Source organism: Oryza glaberrima, chromosome 7 (genome assembly GCF_000147395.1).
Source record: "Oryza glaberrima chromosome 7, OglaRS2, whole genome shotgun sequence".
NCBI lineage: Eukaryota > Viridiplantae > Streptophyta > Magnoliopsida > Poales > Poaceae > Oryza > Oryza glaberrima.
Genome location: NC_068332.1, coordinates 16,872,887 through 16,891,359, shown reverse-complemented (window position 1 = coordinate 16,891,359; position 18,473 = coordinate 16,872,887). Strand labels below are relative to the sequence as shown.

Genomic DNA, 18,473 nt, shown 5'->3' with positions numbered 1-18,473 from the left:
GTTCGCAGTGGCGAAACATCGACAGAAAATTTAAAGAATTTGGAAAGGACGCACGAAACATACGGTTTGGTTTGAGTACGGATAGCATGAATCCTTTTGGAGAGATGAGCAGCGGCCATAGCACTTGGCCCGTTACGATGTGTATCTACAACCTCCCCCCTGGCTATGCATGAAGAGGAAGTACATAATGATGCTGATTATTATTCAAAGCTCCAAGCAACCTGGTAACGACATCGATGTGTACCTAAGACCACTGGTCGAAGATCTTAAGCTGTTGTGGAAGAAGGAAGGTGTCCCCGTGTGGGATGAGGACAAACAGGAGGAGTTTAACATATGAGCGCTGCTGTTCGTAACCATCAACGATTGGCCTGCACTTAGCAACCTATCCGGACAGTCCAACAATGGGTACAAGGCTTGCACTCACTGTATGGATGAAACAGAAAGTACGTATCTTAAGCACTGTAGGAAGGTTGTATACATGGGTCATCGTCGATTCCTTGCAGCAAACCACCCGATAAGGAAGAAAGGCAAGCACTTCGAACATAAGGCTGACCACCGTACGAAGCCTAAACATCGCAACGGGAAAACAGTGTTTGCTATGGTTAAAGATCTTAAAGTAGTGTTCGGAAAGGGGCCTGGAAGCCAGCCTATAGAGAGCGAAGATGGTCACGCGGCGATGTGGAAAAAGAACTCTATATTTTGGGAGTTACCCTATTGGAAATTCTTGGACGTACGCCACGCAATCGACGTGATGCACCTCACTAAGAACCTTTGCGTAAACCTTCTTGGCTTCCTAGGTGTATACGGAAAGTCGAAAGATACACTGGAAGCACGTAATGATCTGAAGCATATGGAACAACGCGGCGACCTTCACCCGGAACCAAAGGAGAAAGGAAGCCATTACTTGAGTCCAGCCAGCTACACTCTTAGCAAGGCAGAGAAGGAAAGTATGTTTGAATGCTTGGAGAGCATAAAGGTACCGTCTGGATACTCCACGAATATCAAGCGAATAATAAGCACAAAGGAGAAGAAGTTCACAAACCTAAAGTCTCATGACTGTCACGTGTTGATCACACAACTGCTACCAGTTGTAATAAGGGATATCCTTCCAAACAATGTCCAGGCAACAATAACAAAGCTATGTGCATTCATGAACGCAATTTCGCAGAAGGTCATCGATCCGGATAGATTAGAAGCCCTTCAGAATGATGTGGTGCAATGTCTCATCAGTTTTGAGTTGATATTTCCACCTTCATTTTTCAATATAATGACGCATCTGCTTTGTCACCTTGTGAAAGAGATCAGTATTCTCGGGCCTGTGTACCGACACAACATGTTTCCTTTCGACAGGTACATGGGCATTCTGAAGAAGTATGTTCGTAACCGTGCTCGTCCAGAGGCAAGCATCGCCAAGGGTTATGGAACAGAGGAGGTCATCGAATTTTGCGTAGAATTTATCGAAAATCTTCGCCCAATCGGGGTACCTGAATCACGCCATGAAGGGAGACTACGGGGAAAGGGAACTCTCGGAAGGAAAGCAATAATGACGGTAGACAACAATTTATTCCATAAAGCCCATTTCACAGTTCTGCAACAATCTTCATTGGTAGCTCCTTACATCGAGGAGCACTTGGCTCTCGTTCGCGCCAGGAACATCGGTAAGTCTGATGCATGGATTACACGGCATCACATTGATACTTTCCCCGCGTGAATACGACAACATCTCATGGGTAATGAGTCGATCAACCAACAACTTGCCTTCCTGGCGAGGGGACCGTCTGGGTCGATCGTGACATTCCAGGGATATGAGATCAATGGGTACACATTCTACACGAGAGCCCAAGACATGAAGAGCACGAACTAAAATAGCGCTGTTCGTGTCGATGCCATGGAACACGATGGAACAACTGGCACGTATTACGGTGCCATCGAGGACATATGGGAACTTGACTATGGTCCTCTCAAGGTCCCTCTGTTCCGGTGCCAATGGGTTAGGTTGACTGGTGGAGGCGTAATGATTGATGACAGTGGGATGACAACGGTTGACCTTAACAAGGTTGGATACTCGGATGAACCTTTTGTCCTTGCCAATGATGTAACGCAAGTCTTTTTCGTGAAGGACATGTCAAGCAAAGGAAAGAAGGGCAGAGGGCCTGACGAGCCTAAGCGTCACGTGGTTCTCCCAGGCAAAAGAAAAATCGTCGGAGTTGAGGACAAGACTAACGAGGATTACGATCAGTTGGATGGGCAACCCCCTTTCACGGTGACGATTGACCCTAGCATCCTCCTATCAAATGAAGACACCCCTTACTCACGTAGCGATCACAAGGAGGGAACAATAGTGAGGAGAAAGTACGTGCGGTCAACCATCACCGCTGATGTATTGCCGTAATTATTGTGTACACGATGTAAACTATTTTGGATGTATTGATTATCCATATAAATCAATTGATGTATGGCATATGTTAATTACGCACGATTATTAGAGGTTTTAACAAGTTTAAATCATGTATATGCTAGTTATATGCGATACTTACAATTTTTAAAAGTTTTAAATCACGCAGGTGGCAATTTCATATGTTAATTAGAGTTTTTAATATTTAATTTACTATCATTCATATGCTAATTATAATTGACTAGAGAATTTTTAAAACTTTCAAATCATGCATGTGGCATTTACATATGTTAATTAGAGTTTTTCACAATTTAATTTACTATCATTCATATGCTAATTATATATGACTATTCGAATTTTTAAAATTTTTAAATCATGCATGTGGCATTTACATATGTTAATCAGAGTTTTTAACAATTAATTTAATATAATTCCTATGCTAAGTATATATGATGATTACAATTTTTATTAATTTTAAATCATGCCGTATGTATATACATATGTTAATTAGAGTTTTTACCAATTTAATAATATCATTCATATGCTAAGTATATATGATTATTAGAATTTTTATTAATTTTAAATCATATATTTGCTTATTACGATTTATCCACTTAATTTATTACAGACAACAATAATTTTTCGAAGTAATTGTCATTAATATTTGTACTTTAAATAATTGTAATGCATTATCTTCTATTTTAGAAACACATATGTAATGGAAAATAATATTCAGTGCGCTTATCAGTAGTCCCGGTTCTTAACCCTAACCGGGTTTTAAAAGAATTTGGAAATAGCGGGAAAAGATCTTTAGTCCCGGTTGATGAGAACAACCGGGAGTAAAGATTACTCCCGGTTGTTCTCATCAACTGGGACTCAAGATCTAGGGGTATATATATTCCCGATGCGCGCCCTCGTCTTCTCCACCAACACTTAGAAGTTTTTGCCCGATCGATCTCTCTCGGCTTCTCCTTCGCTGCTACTACCTAGGGCATCCCCGCGCCGACGCCACCGCCGTATCTCGCCGTCGTCTCGCGCTCGTCGTCGTCGCCGCCACCTCCGCCTCCTCCGCCGCCGCCGCATCTCTAGGGTGAGAGCCGCCGCCGCCTCCCTCTCGATCTATCTCTCCGATCTCGATCTCTCTCTCCCTCTCGGTTGCCGCCGCCCGCCGAGTTTCAGACGCCGACGCCGACCTCGTCACGACACGACGCCGCGCCACGACGACACCGACCTCCTCACGACACGACGCCGCGCCACGAGATGCCACGACGCCGCCGCGGCACGGCACCGGCGCCGCGCCGCCACGCCGTCGCCGCACCATGCGCCACCAGCGGCGCGCCGCCACACCGCCGCCGCGCAACGCGCCGCCACCGGGCGTAGCGCCACGACGGCACCGCGCCGCACGCCGCCACCGCGCCACGCCGATGCCGCGCGCGGCGCCACGCCACCGCCGCGCCGCCCCGCCGCCGCTCCGCTGCCGCCACACCGAGAACGTGAACGAGCGAACGAACTTGAACGAGAACAAGGTGAATGAACGTGAACGAGCCAACGAACGTGAATGAGAACGAGCGAACGAACGTGAACGTGAAATGCAATTATAGGCAGGTGAATGAACGTGAACGAACAAACGTAGGTGAATGAAACGTGACCTTAACGAGAATGTGAACGTGAACGATATCGTGAACGAAACGTGAACGTCAAATGCAATATATGTTACTTCGCGTTTATCCTAATACATCTTTTTGTATCTTGCAGAAAAGACGTTGTCGGAGTCGTCCCTCAAGCCGGAGTGGTAGAGCTAGCCATCGAAGGAATTTGCCCAGGCAAGTGACGTAATTATATATATATGATTGTTATATTTGTAATGCAATTAAGATTATTAGATTTGTAATTAGACTTAATTAGCATATAAGATTTTATAGTGTTCTAATATACGACAGTTACACTTAGAATACATGACTATTTGAGTTTTAGTATAAGATTATTGGAGTTTTAATATAAGATTATTATATTTGTAATTAGACTTAGTATATAATTATTGACTAGCTAGGGTCCTATAATATACGTCACCTAGACTTAGCATATATCACTATTTGAGTTTTAGTATAAGATTATTAGATTTGTAATTAGACTTAGCATGTAAGATTGTGTAGGGTTCTAATATACGACAGTTACACTTAGCATACATGGCTATTTTAGTCTTAGCATATAAGATTATTTGAGTTTTAATATAAGATTATTATATTTGTAATTAGACTTAGTATATAATTATTGACTAGCTAGGGTGCTATAATATACGTCACCTAGACTTAGCATATATCATCACTATTTGAGTTTTAGTATAAGATTATTAGATTTGTAATTAGACTTAGCATGTAAGATTGTGTAGGGTTCTAATATATGACAGTTACACTTAGCATACATGATTATTTTAGTCTTAGCATATAAGATTATTTGAGTTTTAATATAAAATTATTATATTTGTAATTAGACTTAGTATATAATTATTGACTAGCTAGGGTCCTATAATATACGTCACCTAGTCTTAGCATATATCATCACTATTTGAGTTTTAGTATAAGATTATTAGATTTGTAATTAGACTTAGCTTCTAAGATTGTGTAGGGTTCTAATATACGACAGTTACACTTAGCATACATGACTGTTCGTTTAGTCTTAGCATATAAGATTATTTGAGTTTTAATATAAGATTGTTAAAACATAAATGTCTCATGACTTAGCAGATGTTTCCTGTATGAACAGATGGCTGATCGCGATGAGGAACAGATATTGTACGATACAATCGTGGAGGGAAGCAGCCAGTACTGGAACGAAGAAGAGGGGAACGAGGATCCAAACCAGTATTTGAACGAGAAAGGGAACGTGGAGAGGGATGCGGAGGGGAACCAGGAGGGGCACGTGGAAAGGGATGTGGAGGGGAACCAGGAGGAGGAGGCTAGTGGAAGTCAACCCTCCGTTGGACAGAAGAGGGCACACGGGCAACGAGGTGCCGCGAAGAAGCTTGAGGGTCGGCACATCATAACGGAAGTGGAAGAAGATGGACGACCTAGTGCCCCGGCAGAAGCCGCCAAGAACTATGTATGTCACAGCGGTTGGGTTGTGCGGGATAACGTGCCTGTCAGTACGGTGTACTGGCGAAGAACAAGGGCACGCGGAGATCATGAGAGCTTTGTCCCAGATTCGGAGAAAGAGATGCTGTGGACCACAATGCTCGAGACATTCACCCTTCCCGCGGGTACAGAGGACAAAGTGAAAAGGTGGACTCTGAAGAAAATGGCAGAACAGTTTCAGAGCTTCAAGGGAGATCTGTACCAGAAATACATCCTGAAGGGGAAGACACCGAACTTCGACACATTCCCAAAGCTAAGGGATCACTGGGACGAGTTCGTTGCATATAAGACAGGTGAACAAGGGCAGGCGATGATGGAAAGAAACAAAGAAAATGCCGCCAAGAAGAAGTACCATCACCACTTGGGGTCAGGCGGCTATAGCGTCGCGATGCCGAAGTGGGAGGAGATGGAGGCTAGCTTGCTTGAGAGGGGTATCGAACCGGCCACCGCTAATTGGCCGGAACGATCGAAGTTCTGGTACTATGCTCACGGTGGAACGCTCAACCTAGCTGATGGCTCACTGGTCTTCGGTGATCAGATACGAGAGGCTGCGCGTCGACTAACAGACGCAGTGGAAGCCTCTTCTCAGGGCACGTTCCGACCGGACAGAGAGAGGGACGAGCTGTCACTCGCCCTGCAGACTCCAGAGCATCCAGGACGAACACGAGGGAAAGGGGTGATTCCTTGGAAGATTGGGTTCAAGGAGGACATCCACACGTACAGGAGTCGGATGAGGCGCAAGAGAGATACCGAGGCGAAGATTGCAGATCTAGAGTTCAGGGTATCGAGCTACGAGCGCAGCATGCAAGAGGAGGTGGCAAGGAAGGTTGATGAACGCATGGCCGCACATCGGTCCCATGATCCCCAGCCGACCATTCCTCCTGCAATGGTGAGCCCGTCAGGAAACCGTAGCAGCTGCGCCTCAACGGGGCAGGTAGGATCACAGAGCATGAACGCCATGCAAACCCAGGACGAATCCACCTGCCCCGTTGATGACATCACTCAACAGACACCATGTGAGCTGCATATTCCTTTCAAGAACTTATCAATAAAGGTAAGCTCGTAGTTTATATATTTTAGATTTGCCCATTCCGCTAGTTGCTACTTATATATGTTGATTACTAATAAATAACCTCTCACCACATGAAGGTGGCGTCGGGCATGGCCATCCCAACGGACCCTTCAGGTACTTACCACTGCAGGCCGATTCCAGCAGGATACTCCAAGGTCGAAGTTGAGTTGGTCGAAGGCGCGTACGAGGACCTCGAGCTGGATTACCCTGGAGGAGACGGTGAGACGCATCTACGAGACACAAGCCATGCCATTATTCTATGGCGCAGGCGGTACATCATCCTCCCTGCGCGACAAGCGGCGTCTCGTACACCATCTCCTCCGGCTCCGCCATCTCCTCCTCAGGATCCTGCACCGTCTCCTCCTCATGCTCCTGCACCGACTCCTCCTCGGGCTCCTGCACCGACTCCTCCTCGGGCTCCTGCACCGACTCCTCCGCAAGCTCCTCTTCCGGCACCTTCAAAGTCAAGGGCCCCCCAAGCTCCACCGCCTGCCCACACAAGGGCAACGAAGAAGGCGAAAGTTGACGCCGCCAAGAACAAGGACCTGGGGTACGATTGCACGCAAGAGGAGCTTGACGCTTACGTGGCATCAGAAGTCAAGAGACAATTCAAGCCTCGAAGTCCAGAAAAGAAGATTCCTATAGACCCGAGTGTCATGAACTTCTTCAGGGGTATGTCTGCACCTGCCAAGGAGGCCATTAAGCTATCGGACTATGAGCGAACGCTGAAGAAAGCATCTTCTGGAAAGTCCAAACCAGTCCCTCAGCTTGGAGAGCAACCAAACCAGGAGATCGAGCCGTTGGTGACCGGTAAAGAAATGACGATAGAAGAATTTATTACTGACACCGATCTAACTACGGATCAATTGCTAGGAGTCGCACCAATCGAAAAGGCGGAAGTGAAATACATGTACGAACTCGGTAAACCGCTTGTCAAGCCTGAGCTGCTGCAGTCTCTACCCACACAAATGTACAAGTTCCATCAGCTGTACATGGAGATGAGCGCCACCGGTAGAGAGATGATCGGAGCGAGGATCAGGGACACGGACTTCTTGCAAGGAGATGACATTCTCTGGATCAATTTCAAGGGAATCTACGAACTATACCAGCTGGACGCCCTCGACGTCTCTATTATGAGTTGCTAGATTTTGTAAGTATATCGTTCAGTTAGATTTCTTACTACGTCTCCTTTAATTAATTAGGTCCTTGTATATAAGTAGACTATAGAAAATAATATACTCCCTTTTATCGTTGTAGAATGGAGATTCAAAGGGCCCGACGGCGGGGGGTTCTCGATACTGGATTCATCGACCCTCAGAAAGTAAACATCGCAATGCTCGACCAATATCCGCAAGCCACAGAGGACAATCTCGTCCATCTCCTGAAGGCGCAGCATTACAAGACGTTCATACTGTTGCCGTACAACACAGAGTTAGTTTAATTTTACTGTCTTCCTATACCAAATTTCATTCCCGTACGAACTTGCTAAGTGTTTCATATGTAATGCATCCCACGCACATTGCAGATTCCACTGGGTGCTTTTACTCTTCGACCTGTCGGCCTGCACCGTCAACGTATATGACTCAATGGATAAAAAAGAGTCTATGTTTGACAAGGTTTTCGAATTTATAGATAGGTACCATCATAAATTCCTCTCTTAATTAAGAAAATCTTGTTATGTTAATTGCTACTACGAATCATAGCTTTAAACTCCATGTAGGGCTTGGTATCGGTTCCGTCATTTGGTCCGCGGCAAATGGAGAGAAAGACTTAGGCGGAAGTTCAAATTTCTTGTGAGTATACATGCTCTACATTTATATTTCTCCGATTCAAATACATACAAGTGTATATTAATTAGATCTCTCGTTATTTGTCATTTATTTATAGTGCGCAAAGCAAAAGCAGGGAACTAACTTGTGCGGCTATTACGTGTGCGAGTATTGCCACTGCCTTGCAGACCAAATCATCACCACAAGAGAGCTCGATGTACGTACAAATAAATTCAAAATTTCATTACGTATCGATTTCTTGTTTAATTACTAATCAATTTCATACATTCATATAGTTTATTCGCATGAGAGATAACCTGACCACACATAAGGAATTTATCGCGGCGGTTCAAGAACAACTCATGGGATTCATCAACGAATAAATCCTTGATCCCAAGGGTGAATTCTACTACGACGGAAACACAATTCATAGGTCCTTAGCTTCTGAGCTAGCGACTACTACTACGTCGAAATCGTAGCTAGCTGGACATATAATGGATTGTAATTAATACATGACTACATATGTTTCTATATGCATGTGTACACATATATATACACATATGCATTTGCATAACATATATATGTATAAATACATATATATTATGCATATACATATGTATTGAAACATATATAAATATAATATAATATATATATATATGCATATATTATATATGCATATATATGTACTGAAACATATATATGCATGCAGCAACATGGCCATGCAGATAAAAAAAGGTCAGCTCGATCTTTAGTTCCGGTTGGTAACACCAACCGGGACTAAAGATGGCTCAGCTATTTAGTCCCGGATCGATCTTTAGTCCCGGTTATTTCACCCGGGACTAAAGATAGCGATCTTTAGTCCCGGATTGGTAGTCCCGGTTTAGAAACCGGGACTAAAGGGGGTTACGAACCGGGACTACAAAGGGTTTCTCTACTAGTGACACATTAACTATTCATTCTTTGCATAGGAGTACTCATTATTTCACTACCTACACCCATAAAAGGCACAAATTAAGCAAGGCAGCGTTGAACAAAGCAGATTAATATATGCGAAGTAGTAAGCGAGGTCAATGGATGTTGAGGAAAAGGTCAGCGTTCCTAATTTCACATTAACTTTATTGTGTCGTTCAATAGAGCTCGGCGGAACTGGTAGCCGCAGTTACGTTGATTTCTAACATAACCACACCATGCCAAAAAAAAAAGTTTGTAAATAGAACTAAAACGTACGACTTACATAAACCATAAGTGAATTAAACGAAATCAACATGACTGCGAGCGAATCTACAGTGATGAGGTCAGGTGACTTGGACAAAAACCCGTATATATGATGCGGGTTCAAATATGATCAGTACTACTCCCTCCGTTTCTAAATATTTGACGGCAACCATTAATTTTTTAAAATATGTTTGTCTATTCGTCTTATTCAAAAATTTTAAGTAATTATTAATTATTTTTTTATCATTTGATTTATTATTAAATATACTTATTGTATACATATAGTTTTACATATTTCACAAAAAAATTTTGAATAAGACGAACGGTCAAACATTAGCTAAAAGTTAGTAGTGTTAAATATTTAGAAACGGAGGGAATACTAGTTATGACACCGATAAATACATATGGCAAAGATGGTGTATCATTAGTTTTCAGTATCCACCACTATTGCTTGATAGCAAAAATGCTCAAGTACTTGCCTCTCATCGGATCGACCTATCCGAGAATATTATCACGAATTATTAACACTACATCTTTAAAAAAAAGATATGTTTTCTCATAAAGAAAATATTTTATGAAGCCTATTTTAATATGGATGAATTAAGATACGAGTGAAAAGTTTACTATAGAAAGAAGGTTACATCGGAAGAAAGCTTATACCAGAAGATATCTTATCGCGAAGGAAGAAAGCTTATACCAGAAGATATCTTATCGCGAAAAGAAACTTGTGTCGTGCAAGAAAGTAAGCTTGTTGTGGAAGCCATTTCGCGAGAAAAGCAACTTTATGGTGCAAACCAACTTACATCGCAAGCTAGCTTACGATGGAAGTCTTTGATTTCCTCCGTGTATAAATAGGACCCCGAGGTCGAAGGCGATGACAACTACTCTCTCCAACACCTATCTTCCATTTTTAGTTTGTACTCAAATTCAAAAGAAATAAAGTTTCTACTCGTCCATACTTTCTGTGTTCTATAGCTTCTATATTTATCTCCTTTTGTGTTCATCAGTAGAATAGCTTGGTTCCTTAACACAACTTACCTAGACCATAAGTAAATTAAACGAAATCAGCATGACAGCCAAACATGAGGGGATCTACAGTGTGGTGAGGTCAGGTGACCTGGACAAAACCCACATATAGTATGGTGCAAGTTCAAACATGATCAGTAATTCAGTACTACTAGTTATGACACCAATAAATACATTATGACAACGATGATGTATTATTAGTTTTCGTTATCCACCACTACTGTTGCCGCCAGGTACTCCCTCCATCCCATAGGGTATTTGAATGGATGGGACCTTGTCCAAATTTTTTTTTGCTAGAATGTGTCTCATTCGTCCAAAATCTTCTATATTTTAGGATGAAAGAAGTAGCAAAAATGCTCAAAGTATTCGTCTCTTATCGGATCAACCTGTCCGAGATTGTTGTCACGAATTATTTACTCTGCATCTTTAAAAAAATACGCTCTCTCAAAAAGAAAACATTATACTGCCTTACTTACCGCACTTGTGTTCTACTCCCTTCGTCCCATAATATAAGGGATTTTGAGTTTTTATTTATATTGTTTGACCATTCATCTTATTCAAAAAATTAAATCAAATATAAAAAACGAAAAGTTGTGCTTAAATTACTTTGGATAATAAAGTAAGTAAAAAAATAAATAATAATTCTAAATTTTTTTTGAATAAGACGAGCGATCAAACAGTGCAAGCAATTAAAGTCCTTTATATTAAATCCCTTATATTACGGGACAGTGGGAGTAATTCACAGTATTCAATTTGTCCGTATCATCAACTAGATTAATTACTACTCCATCAATCAATGAATCAGTATTTGTCTCAAAACAAACGAGGGGAGGAGAGAAGAGAACCAAAGCTACTTGCATGCGTCTCATGGACACGGATGGTCCCCGATCGCGACCGGCCGGGCCAGGGCCACCGCGCTAGCTGCGCATACGCATTCGCGTCGTTTAATTAACGTGAAGCAGCTGGGTCGCGTGCCCCGCGTCGGGGTGCGTACTACCGGCTTAGCATGCATACACGTACGCGTGGGGAGAAAAAAAAAATGTCCCACTTCCGCCAGGTTCGCGGCGCGCACGCCGCATCCTCCCTCCTCCCGTTTTCCCACCGCCCCCCGCGCGCGACGACGACGACGACACCTCCTCGCCCAAACCGCTGCCGCCGCCTACATATACACTCCTCCGCGTCGCACCACCACATCCACAACCAGTTGCGCCACAGGCGCGCGAGCCACCACCGCAGGCGAGAGATTGTCGTCGTCGTCGTCCGTTGCTCCGGCCGTGACGACGACGGCGTCATGGCGTCCACGGATCCGCTGCTCGGCGGCAAGGAGGAGGAGGAGGGTGGAGGTGAGGTGAGGAGGACGCGGCGGTGGTGGGTGGGGCGGGTGGTGGACACGGAGGAGGCGTGGGCGCAGACGCGGTTCGCGGTGCCGATGGTGCTCACCAACATGTCCTACTACGCCATCCCGCTGGTGTCCGTCATGTTCTCCGGCCACCTCGGCGACGTCCACCTCGCCGGCGCCACGCTCGGCAACTCGTGGGCCACCGTCACCGGCTACGCCTTCGTCGTACGTACCCCTCTCTCTCTCTCTCTCTCTCTCTCTCTCTCAACCACACACTACGCTGCCCTGCACTAGTAGTATATGCGCGCGCGTCCACCGGCGGATCCGCCGCCCACGCCGCCGGCGATCCACACGCCCACATGCGCGCGCGACCATGCATCATCGTCCTCACCTCCACACGCGCATCGATAACTCCATTAACTATACGCATAATAAATTATTAATGCTACTTTCATCCGATAAGAATTTTGAAGCAAGCATGGGTATTAAAAATAGGTAGAAATAATGAAAGGAAGGTTGTGATTGCTAAAGAGAAGAAAATAGTTGAAGAGAATGGTTTTGATTGATTCATAGGAGATGGCCGTTGGAAAAATAGCTTTATTTTAAAATAAATTATTGTGCAAAAAATAACTATATTTTAAAACGGAGGTATATATATAATATCATTGGTAGGACTATCGGATCACCGTGCACAATTTACATAAAGAACGTCCTGAACATTTCGCCAACGCGTCGCGCTGCCTACGTGTTTCTTTCCCAGCGAATGCCGTGCCGTTCCATTGCCGTTTTTATCTGTGGCGATGACCATCATATGCACTACTAGTACATTGCAGTTGTACCATTGGCATATGAATTATAACAAAGTAAGATCTACGTATAAGTGACTCAACTACTCACTTACAAGCGACTCAACTATGGCAGTGTTTAGTTCAGCACAAAGTTTGAATTTTGGTTGAAATTGAAGATGATGTAACTAAAAAGTTATGTGTGTATGACAGGTTAATGTGATGGAAAAGAATTAAAGTTTGGATCTAAACTTTAGATCTAAACACAGCCTACAAAAATATACAAAGTCAAAGTTCAATGTCCACAGTACTAGTAGATTGCAACCACGTACCTAGCTAGCTACTAGCAGTACTAGTGGTAACAACGATATGCGAATGGCAAACAGGGGTCACATGGAAGTATTCAAAGCTCGTGCAAGATACATCGTTTGACCTTAATTTGAAAGGGATTGCACACTTGCACTACTGTGTTATTGTTTTATGTTGGTTGTTTGGATCTCGTAGAAGGAATAATAGGCCAATGGCAATTAATCCGGACGACAACTAGCTTGCCATCATTTTATATCGTTTGTTCCATTCTTTTGCTATGTCAAAAGGAAATTTTGGATCTTTGTTAGCCCTACACCAATCAAACAGAACTATATAGAACATCGGATGTGAAATGCCATCATTAACCAAGAGCTATATATAGAAACATTTAAGTAAGTGGGCTACCCTAGTACTAAAATGCACACTTTGAGCGAAGTTAGGTAAAGAGTTATTACAAAATAAACTAGAGATGTGAAGCGTAGTTTAGACTGCTCCATAACTCGTGAAGCTAAATTTTTGTGAAGCTAAATTTAATGGTTGAAACTGTATAAAAATGCTCTGAAGTTGAGGAGGAGAAATAGTATACGGCTACGCGAAACGGCTCTCTCTCTCCGCCCCACATATCAATCGATCGGTTTGCCTGATGGTGCCAAAACCGTTGCTTTCTACGACTCCCAGCTTGTCCAAGCTCGCGATTAGCTAGATCAGCCATGCAATCGATAGCTAGCGCTCTATCGTGTCTTCTGGAGGATTAACTGATAAATCACCCGGTAGGCGCCGCCCGTGGATTGGAACCACCCGTTTCTCAGAAAAAATTCACCGCACGTCGTTAACTGATCGCTGCGCCTTGCACGACACAACGCTTGATTGGTTGTCTCGTTGTGTAGAAGAAACTGCACGGAGAATGCGATCATTTCAACGTGCGTCATGGCGCGAAATTAAAAAAAAAACAACAGATGTTGCCACGGGTTCCATGTATATATACTGACGAACCGGTCGTCGGTCGATCTCCACTAGCCAGCTAGCTAGCTACACACAGAAATCCACAGAAAAAACCGTTCTCCATAGTAGTAGTGCTGTTTTTTGTTTAAAGAAAGCAAAAATTTGGGTGGTTGAAAATTGAAATGGCCTTGAATTCTCGCTCCGGTTTGGTGGTGTCACGCGCTGGAACTGGTAGTATTACTGGAACCGGTCAGGGCACTCCGTCTCACGTCATCGACCAGAAATCGATCGATCGATCGAGTCGCCTGTGGAATGGTCAAAGTTACTCCTACAAGTCAGGCGAATCACCGTCTTCACAGATTTCCGGAGTCTAGAACAACCCGTTTCCGGAGTCAGAGCTCGCTAGTGATAATTTTCTGCTCAACTCCGTACAGGTTTTTTTTCCTGTTGTTCTCTGAATTCTATAGCTAGTCCCTGCTATACTATTCACTGAGCGATGATTTCGTCAGCCACCGGAGACAGTACCAATTCAGTACTGCTATTTAATTACTCGCTCACATGCCTATAGTACAGATAACAAAAGCTGCGTACGTGATGAATGGTTAGCACGATGCCATCAATGGCAGTAGGTAGGATGATGAATGGTCCGATGGACGATCGAGTGAAGACGATGAGCAGTGGTGGACACGTCCGATGGATGGATGGATGGATGGATGGATGTAAAGAGACGGGCCAGGCCCCAATCCAGCGTGAGACAGAAAGGCCATGTTTCAGCAACCTTTGCTGTCTCCTTGATGATCTCTATAGCGATTGCCCCTCTGAACGAATTGAAGAGCGATTGCCTTTTTGAACGAATTAAAGAGCTTTGCACGATTGCATGTGCGCAAGCATTGCTATCGTTATTATATTCAGCGAACGACTCATCACGTTTGGTGGACTACGAGCAGCTACGGCTCTGTTTATGAAGCTTATGATAATCTTTAACTTGTTCTAGAATCTCCAGCAGCTATCAGAAGCCGTTCTAAATAATATTCAAATTTTGGGAATTTAGAGTTGTATATATTATTGTAGATCATACAGGAAATGGTTTTTTCGATTTTTGCAATTTAGCTTCTAACCATCCGCTTCTCGAAATATTAAGATCCCAGATAGGCCTACATCACGTATCCGGGGGCCATTTATGATTGATTTGTTTACCGCAAGGGATGGCGTTTGTTGTTCTTTCATTTGGTATGGGACAAATCATGGTCGCTACACCGAATTAAATAGGACCACTAGTATCATATATCCATGGAGTATTTCAATTTTCATCAACTTCTTCCGCTGCATTAATTGTGCCCCTTTATTTTGTGATTGCTGTCGATCTCACGACAGTTCGCCCAGGTTTGTTGCTTATATATGATTATATCTCTTGCAATCTCACTTTCATATACATAAAATCAATTTATAGGTCGCGGTACAAAGAAGTCCACATCATTTAATCATAGGATTCATTTGAAATGCAGGATCAAAGAGAAAACAAATGAATAAGAAAAGCATACAATTCTGATTGAAATTCAACTTCAAAAAGAATTGTAAAAAAATAAACCGAAAAAAAAACAAGAATAATTGTTTGATTAGAAAAAAAATATAAATCGAATAAAAGAGATAGACTCATAGAAAACTCTTCATATGGTTGGACCTCATGTTAAAAGTCCTTCAAAACTTATATGAATTGATGTATTTCTTAGAAATTTCATAGGATTTAATAGTTTTTAATTTAATACTTCTCAAAGGGCATACCGAAAAAAATCATATAAAATTTGAATCTTACCAAATTCATACGTTTTTCCGGAGTATCAATGTTGCATTGCATCTGCGAGAATATTTGAAGTTCTTACAAAATGATGGGTAAATTGAAATTTGAAAATGTGGGTGTGTTTGATTCAGATGGGCATGAGCGGGGCCCTGGAGACGCTGTGCGGGCAGGCGTACGGCGCGCGGATGTACCGCATGCTGGGCCTCTACCTGCAGTCGTCGCTGCTCATGTCGGCGGCGGTGTCCGTCCTCGTCTCCGCACTCTGGTGCTTCACCGAGCCCCTCCTCCTCCTCCTCCGGCAGGACCCGGCGGTGTCCGCCGCCGCGTCGGCGTTCGTGCGCGCGCAGGTCCCGGGGCTCTTCGCCTTCTCCTTCCTCCAGTGCCTCCTCCGGTACCTGCAGACGCAGTCCGTCGTCGCGCCGCTCGTCGCCTGCTCCCTGGCGCCGTTCCTGCTCCACGTCGCGCTGGCGCACCTCCTCGTCAACGCGCTCGGCCTCGGCCTCGCCGGCGCCGGCGCCGCCGTGTCCATCACCTTCTGGGCCTCCTGCCTCATGCTCCTCGCCTACGTGCTCCGGTCCGAGAGGTTCGCCGAGACGTGGAACGGCTTCTCCGCCGAGGCGTTCAGGTTCGTCGTCCCCACCATCAAGCTCGCCACGCCCTCCGCCGTCATGGTCTGGTAAGCAAGCACTGACACACAAGCTCAACGCCGGGTTGATCAAACTAAAGCTTAATTAGCTAGATGTAATGAGATTCTTTTTTTTTTCACTACATGAAGCTTGGAGTACTGGGCGTTTGAGCTGCTGGTACTGATCGCCGGATTGCTCCCGAATCCGACAGTGAGCACCTCGCTGATCGCCATGTGGTAAGTTCGTCGTTGCGCTGTCCCTTCCATGAATCGATCGCAAAGGAAGAAACTGATCTGATTAATGCATGATTGTGTTCAGCTCGAGCACGGAGGCCATCGCCTACATGATCACGTACGGGTTCAGCGCCGCAGTGAGGTACGTTACTTACATACGCACGCTACCTGTTCGATCGCCGGCCATTGTTCGTCGCCGTCGTTTCTGACCGAACGTTGCACGCGCCACGCGCGACGCGACACGCGCAGCACGCGGGTGTCGAACGAGATCGGGGCCGGGAACGTGGAGGGGGCGAAGAACGCGGTGGCGGTGACGCTGAAGCTGTCGGTGTTCCTGGCGGCGGCGTTCGTGCTGCTCCTCGGCTTCGGCCACGGCCTCTGGGCGGGGCTCTTCAGCGGCAGCGCCATCATCGCGGCGGAGTTCGCCGCCGTGGCGCCGCTGATGATGGCCTCCATCCTGCTCGACTCCGCGCAGGGGGTCCTCTCCGGCGTCGCCAGGGGCTGCGGCTGGCAGCACCTCGCCGCCGTGACCAACCTCGTCGCCTTCTACTTCATCGGCATGCCGCTCGCCATCTTCTTCGCCTTCAAGCTCAAGTGGTACACCAAGGTAGTACATTACTTATACTTACAATCTCACATTAATCCTTTTCATTTCTGCTTCACAAAGATTACATGCATGTGACATTTGATTCGTGTTGCATTGCTTGTAGGGATTATGGATGGGTTTGATCTGCGGGCTGACATGCCAGACCTGCACGCTGATGGTGATCACCGCACGAACCAAATGGTCCAAGCTCGTGGACGCGATGCAGGAGAAGAAGGCCAGCTACGTCGCGTAGTTTAACTAGTCTTTGGCTATACTGTAGATTATCGATCGGATTGGATGTGTGTATGTATACACGATGAGCATTTGAAGCAACATCTGCGGTTAGCGCATGTCTGCAACACGCGCGACGCCGGCTGTTGCGTTCGTGCAGTGCGTGCGCCTGCGACGTTTCGCGGGGTTTTGGACGCGACGACAATGCGCGCGAACTGCTTGTTCAAATACAGTTTCTTCAGCCATCTGGAAGCTGGAAGCCTGGAATGGACGAACGCCTTAGAGCAAGTATAATAGTAGGCTATAAGCCAACTATAAGCTTATGTGAAGGAAAGAGAATTTGAAAAATGGAGAGGGTTGGCTCTCATGCAAGAGCTAGCTATTCACATATTTTAAGATATTTTAAGATAGATACATTAAATACATAGGTGAGAGATAGAGAGAGGAGAAAAAAAAGAGGTAACCTTATAGCCCATTTACTATGCATGTTAACTCTAAGATAAGCTATAAGCTCATTGTTGGCTTTATTATTAAACTTGCTCTTACAGTACTATTTTCAAATGGTGAGCACCATATATTAATTGTGAAAACACACACACACCGATGTACACGATGATGGAAATTTACTCCTCTCAAGTTTGATTGAATCTTGTCTGAAGTTTTATATAAACCAAACTAACTTTAGATAAAAGCCCTCCCACTACCATAAAACCTACTTCCTTCGTTCTACAATGTAAAACTTTCTAGGATGAGGACATATCATGTGAAAACGATGTAAGTGTTGAAAAATCATGAAAATCATATATAAAAGTTTCGTAAATTCATGAAAAATATTAGAGATAGGTGTAGTGAAATACATTCTCACCAAATCTCAACTCCAAACTCAATTTTGTTTAAGAGGAAAAAAAAGAGACAAATTTCGGGTGAATAGTGTCATATTACTATTCTCCTAAAATTTGTCTTTTGTCCTAAATAAAATTAAGTTTGGACTTGAGATTTGGTAATAATGTATTTCA

At 44.4% G+C, this 18,473-nt stretch overlaps 1 protein-coding gene across 1 annotated transcript; it reads left to right on the top strand.

Annotated features, from left to right (window-relative positions):
• The first annotated feature begins 11,575 nt into the window (after window positions 1-11,575).
• Window positions 11,576-18,093, top strand: LOC127779574 (protein DETOXIFICATION 19-like). The gene is made up of 6 exons (XM_052306385.1): window positions 11,576-12,172; window positions 15,913-16,457; window positions 16,557-16,643; window positions 16,726-16,782; window positions 16,890-17,247; window positions 17,351-18,093. The coding sequence occupies exons 1-6, from the start codon at window positions 11,615-11,617 to the stop codon at window positions 17,477-17,479; spliced, it is 1,734 nt and encodes a 577-aa protein (XP_052162345.1). The 5' UTR covers window positions 11,576-11,614; the 3' UTR covers window positions 17,480-18,093.
• The last annotated feature ends 380 nt before the right edge of the window (window positions 18,094-18,473 follow it).